The 6,420-nt window shown below is 41.7% G+C and overlaps 1 protein-coding gene across 1 annotated transcript in view; it reads left to right on the top strand.

The window, feature by feature from the left end:
* Positions 1–1,625: 1,625 nt before the first annotated feature.
* The window catches only part of SCARB2 (scavenger receptor class B member 2), a gene marked incomplete at its 5' end in the record, with an annotated part of 33,241 nt that continues 28,446 nt past the window's right edge, over positions 1,626–6,420 (top strand). The window contains 2 exons of the mRNA XM_008051104.1: positions 1,626–1,773; positions 2,853–3,041. Coding sequence (XP_008049295.1) covers positions 1,626–1,773; positions 2,853–3,041 — 337 coding nt within the window. The remainder of the gene's footprint in view (positions 1,774–2,852; positions 3,042–6,420) is intronic.

Below are 6,420 nucleotides of genomic sequence, written 5' to 3' on the forward strand. Positions count from 1 at the left end.
AGGGTTTCATCCAGATAAATCCACTGTACATTGAAACGATCCTAAATTGAATTGTAATGATATTTGCAACTTACAATGGGCTTAAGGGGATGTAACCCCACCATTAGCTGAGGAGCATCGTTCTGTACAAGTTTCTGCCTTTTAACTCACTTGCAATCTACCTGGGACTTCATGATAATTGCTTCACAATCTAGATGACGGCACTCAGCTGTTTGTAACTGAGTGCCAAAGGCACATACAGACAGCAAACTCCACAGCATGGTGAGCAAAATCCCCACGTGCTGCTGTGATGGGCAAAGGCCTCAGAGGAGGTAGAGGGTGCCCCGCTGCCTAGTGCCTTTCTGACCTTCATCTGATGTATAAGTGCTTAGGTTAGCTCCGTCCCATAGAAACACTACATGAACCATGTATGTAATTTAAGATTTTCTAGTAGCACATTAAAAAAAAAGAAACAAGCTGGGCTCAGTGGCTCAGCCTGTAATCCCAGCACTTTAGGAGGTCATGGCAAGTAGATTGCCTGAACCTGCAGGTTCGAGACCAGCCCAGGCAACTTGGCAAGACCTCGTCTCTACAATATGACAAAAAATTAGCCAGGCATGGTAGCACACATCTGTAGTTCCAGCTACTAGGAAGACCAATGTGAAAGGATCGCTGGAGCCCAGCAGGTTGACACTGGGGTGGCCATGAGCATGCGTGCCACTGCACTCTAGCATGGGTGAAGGAGTGAGACTCTAACTCAAAAACAAAGAGAAAGAAACAGATAAAATTGATTTTAATAATTTATTTTATTCGTTATATCTAAAATAGCATCATTTCAACATGTAATCAATATAAAAAGGTAAAAAGATATATTGCATTCTTTGTCTTTTTGGAACTATTTTTAGATCCTGCGGTGTATTTTATACTTGCTTATATTTTCAGTCCGCCATAGTTCAAGTGCTCCAAGGTCACATGTAACTAGTGGCTGCCATGTCAGACAGAATAGCACTAGCTGGTATTGAAAATGTTCATATTTTGTTCATCATGAATGTTTGATACTAATTTTAATCTTAGGAAATGATGCATCAAAATGTTTATCATGATTTATTGGCCGTTTTCATGCCCCTTACATGGTGAGTCCTCTCACACACTCACCCTGGGCCCAGCCCTGGCACCGGGCACTTTCAGAGAGCCTCCTAAATTCCTCATCTGGACACTAACACCACAGACTCAACTGTATGTCAGAAATGGGAGCAAACTCCTCTAATTTACTGAGTCTTAGGCATCAGTTTTTAAAAATGGAAATTCAAACTGCATTGAAAATTTTGCAACTATGTCAGGACCAAACCATAACCCAGGAAAGAGTTTATGACTTTGATTTCCTGGTCAAGGTGACCTTTGACCATTGTACTTCCCCAATTATGGGAGAAAAGAATGAAAACAACAGTTTTTTGAGACGACACTGTCCTAGGCCTCATTCCCTGTCCATATTATAGCTTAAATCTCTGGCTTTTAGGGGTTTTGTATCTACAGTCTCTCTCTATGCTGTGCTATATTGGGAATGCAACTTATATGCTGAAAGAAAGGAAAAGTCTTGCTTATTAACGTATGCCTACTTTCAAATGAAAACCCTTTCTTCTTTATAGGGAACTAAGAAACAAAGCAAATGTTCAGTTTGGAGATAATGGGACAACAGTCTCTGCTGTTAGCAACAAGGCTTATGTGTTTGAGCGGAACCAGTCTGTTGGGGACCCTGAAGTGGACTTGATCAGAACATTGAATATCCCAGCACTGGTGAGTGGGCGTGTGAGTGTCATTACTGTGTCTTTAGGAAGACAGGAGAAGCCAGGTTAGTGCTATTATGGTTTTATATTTAGGAGCTATTAAGTTTTGTTAAAAATATACATTTATATGAGGAAAAATACCTTTGCCCCCCTTCTTTTCTTTAAAGTTCATCTTGGACTATTTTCTAAGGGCTGTCAAACAAGGTCTTTTAAAATGATGACAAGATACAAATTCTAGGGTGTGTTTTTACAGTTTCTTCCTGGGTGTTCAGGATTAGCACTTGTGCAAATAAACTGCCCCAAGAATGTTTAGGTAGCTAATCATTTTTTAAAAACATTTATTTGCTCCTTGTTTTAGTTTAGAATTTCTGGCACTGGAATTTGCATGCCTCTTCTTAGTGCAGATTTCTATCTTGGGTTTTATATTCTCGAAATATATAAATGGACTCCCCCCACCTTCTTTGCAAATAGAAACCAGTACACCAAGTCCTTGATCTCAGCCTCCCATGACTCCTTGGGCTCCGGCTTAGTGACAGTTCCCCCTTACAATGGCACATCACCCACACCGAAGCTAGACTGAACCTCAGGAAGCTTCATTCACCTCTGTCAGCCCCTTCTGCGGCCCCTGCCCTAGCTCCCAGATGATCACATCACAACAGCTGGGCCCTGCTGGTGGCCAGGACCTCTAGAGCATTAGACCCCAGATCTGGCCCTGCCTGCTGTTTAGTGGCCCAGGGTTCCAAGGCACGCCAGCCTCAGGCCACTCAGGAGGAGGGCGGGGTCAAGGCCAAAGATGCCATTTACAAGAGCTTTCCCTTTCTGCGGTGTCTGAATAACTCAGAGCCTGCAAGCAGGCCTGCCAGGCTTACACATACACAATGAACTGCTGAGAAGGGACAGTCACTGAAGGGTCTTGTTCTTCCCTACGTAGTCAGAGATGAGCTCGTTTCTGACCTTTCAGTGATTTAATCATGGTCTTTGATTTAATCCTGGTCCAGTCCGTTTTGCTGAGGGGTATCAGGAGAGAGTGGGCAGGGTGCTTTAGAGGGGATGCTGACTCCACTGTCTTAATTTCCCTCTGCTCCTCAGACCGTCATGGAGTGGGCCCAGGTCCAGTTCCTCAGGGAGGTCATCGAGGCCATGCTAAAAGCCTATGAGCAGAAGCTCTTTGTGACTCACACCGTGCATGAGCTGCTCTGGGGCTACAAAGATGAGATCTTGTCCCTCATCCATGTCTTCAGATCTGAGGTCAATCCCAATTTTGGCCTGTTCTATGGGGTAAGTTTTGATTTTTATTTTCAGAACCTCTTTGTTCAGCTGACAGGAGGGAGGGACACCACAAGCCAAACTTCATTTTAACTTTGGGTTTCTTCTAGAAGACAGTTTCCCAGAGGTCAGATGTCTTGTAGAGTATGTGGAAAACAAAGCAGTGTTTTTTGAGAAGGAAAAAAACACTTCAGCAAAACAAATAGTTGGGAAGTTGATAAAACACAAAATTAACCTCAGGAAGAAAATGTTCGATTGGGGGTGGGCTCTGAGCCTGTGATGAGTGTGCCCAAGTTTCATTGTGTAACTATTTTCGATCTGCCTGTCTCACCCTCATCATGTGATACTATAGCATCCCAGTTCCTCTACAGCAAACTGATAATTCTGCCCCCACGCCTTTAAGGGTGTACAGAACTTAGAAGTTGCTGAAACAAAATTATAAGCAAGTTTTTAAACATTATCTATGAAGGAATCCTAAAAGTAGGGTCTCACCACTCTAAATGCTTCTCTCTGGGTGAGTGGACCAGGTAAGTATTCCCAAAAAGGTCCTGTCTCACAGGTCCAGAGGAAGCAAAGATTTCTTTTTAGCTGTGACTAGAACTCCCTTCTTATAAGTAATTTCAGGAGAACCTCCTACTGAGAGGTACAAAGGTTTCTTCAAGGCCTTTTTGGTCCCAGTGGCATCAGTCCATCAGCCAAGTGTTTCCTGTGCCTAATAGCTTAAGTATTGTTGAAATAATTTTAATTTGTATAACTCATTTTTTTTGTTTGTTTTTACTTCATTGACCTCACCAGACTTATAGCCATTTACCATATGTTGTTGTGAGGAGTTCATGAGATAATTTATGTCAAAATTTTAGACCAGGACTAGGGAATATTATAAATACGCAATACTTGTTCACCCCTTCTACTTTATTATTATAGAAGAACTTGTACCTATGCTGTTTCTCAGAAGTTACAGCCACATCCCAAATAAAGAATCTGTAGGAATGTATCATATCTATATGTGCTCGTAAGAAGTTAACTTGAAGAGAATATGCAACCGAGGAAACCTTATTTGATATAGGTCTATATTATTCTGGGTATGGTAGCTGATACCTATCATCCCAGGTCTTTGGTAGGCTGAAGCAGAAGGATCACTTGAGCCCAGGAGTTCAAGGCCAGTTTGAGCAACATAGTGAGACTTTGTCTCTACAAAAAATTTTAAAAAGTTAGCCACGTGTGGTAGCAGGCACCTGTCATTACAGCTGTTCATTGGAAAGCTGAGGCAGGAAAATTGCCTGAGCCTGCGAGGTTGAGCCATGATTGTGCCACTGCACTCCAGCCTGGGCAGCAAAGTGAGACCCCAACAAAAAAAAAAAAAACCACCACTTTCTTCTAGGGCAGCTATTCTTGTGTAATTGGTATCCTGGCCCTGGACTTAGGCTTTTAAATTTGTTATTCTTGAAATACAATTCACTTATCATAAAATTTACCATTTTATAATGTACAGTTCAGTCATTGTTAGTATATTCACAAGGTTGTGCACTCATTGCTTCTAATTCCAGAATGTTTTCATTATCCCAAAAGGAAACTGCATCCCTTCTTGGCAGGCACTTCTGTTTCCCTCCCCACAGCCCCTAGCGGTCACTAATCTGCTTTCTGACTCTCTGGATTGGCCAATTTTGGATATTTCATAGAAATGGAATCCCACACTGTGACTTCTGTGTCTGGTTTTCAAATTGAGCATCGTTTCCAGGTTTCATTCATGTAGTGTGTGTTAGCGCTCGTTCCTTTTTACAGTGCAGTGATACTGTCGTAGCTCACTGTAGCCTCGAACTCCTGGGCTCAAGTGATCCTTCCACCTCCAGAGCAACTGGGACTACAGGTGTATGGCCCCATGCCCCACTAGTTTAAACATATTTTAAAGAGACAGGGTGTTCTGCGTTGCCCTAAAGGTAAAACCTCAAACCATAAGAACTTTAGAAAATGCAGCCCCGACCCCAAACTCCTGACCTCAAGCAATCCTCCCACTTCAGCCTCCTGAGATTATAGGTGTGTACCACCACAATGGGTCGTTCCTTTTTATGACTAATATTCTGTTGTCTAAATATACTGTCTTTTTTTATCTTTTTATTAGTTGGTGGGCATTTGGGTTTTGTCCACGTCCAGGCTACTATGACCAGGATGGCTATGAATATTGTATACAGGTTTCTGTGTGAACATTGAACATATACCTGCAGTGGAATTCTCTTGGATAAATACATAGGTGTGGAGATTTGGAGAACTTTGAATTCTGTTTAAACTTTTATTTTATTTTTTAACACATTTTTTATATTAAAATTGTGGGGTACAGTTAAGGGTTAGGTATACAAATATGCATTGTGCAGATACCCTTGTTGATGAGGTGTGCCCCTCGTCCCCAGACAGATATTGACTACTGTTAATCCCACCTCCCTTCCCCTCCCTCCTCCCCCCATAGTTTCCCACTGCTGTCAATCCTTTTCTTATAGTATTATGATAGTTGTTCAAGGTTCACTTATGAGTGAGAACATGTGGTACTCAGATCTTTGTTTCTGTGAGAGATCACTCAGTATTATAAACTCCAATTCCATCCAGGTTGCTGCAAAATTCATGATTTTATTCTTTTTTATAGCTGTGTAATATTCTATTGTGTATATGTACCACATTCTTTTAATTCAGTCCTCTTTTGATGGATAGCATGGTTGGTTCCATGATCTTGCTATTGTGAACAATGCTGCAATAAACATACGTGTGCAGGTATCTTTCTTATAGGTTGATTTGAGTTCTTCAGGATATATTCCCAGTAGGGGAATTGCGGGATCATATGGAAAGTCGATTTTTAGAGCTTTTAGGAATCACCACACTGATTTCCACAGAGGCTGCACTAGTTTACACTCCCACCAACAGGGTAGAAGTATTCCCTTTTCATCACATCCTCTCCAGCATCTGTTATTTTTTGAGTTATTGATAATGACCATTCTGACTGAAGTTAGGTGGTATCTGAGTGTAGTTTTAATTTGCATCTCCTTAATGACTAGTGAAGTTGAATATTTCTTCACGTATCTGTTGGCCACTCGTATGTCTTCTTTTGAGAAGTGTCTGTTCATATCTTTTGCCCACTTTGTAATGGGATTGTTTTTTTCTTTTCAGCACGTTTGAGTTCCTTGTAGATCCTAGATGTTAGGCCTTTGTCAGACATGGAGTTGGCAAATACTTTTTCCCAGTCTGTGGGCTGTCTCCCTGCTCTCTTGATGGTTTCTTTGACTTTGTAGAAATTGTCAGCTTAATGAGGTCCCACTTGTCTATCTTATCTCTTATGGCCCATGAGTTTTAGGTTTTGCTCAGGAATTGGATGCCAGTTCCAACTTCCATAAGGGTGTGTCCTGCA

The sequence above is a fragment of the Carlito syrichta genome, unplaced genomic scaffold, assembly GCF_000164805.1.
Source record: "Carlito syrichta isolate Samal-C Ts95f unplaced genomic scaffold, Tarsius_syrichta-2.0.1 Scaffold163993, whole genome shotgun sequence".
Lineage (NCBI taxonomy): Eukaryota > Metazoa > Chordata > Mammalia > Primates > Tarsiidae > Carlito > Carlito syrichta.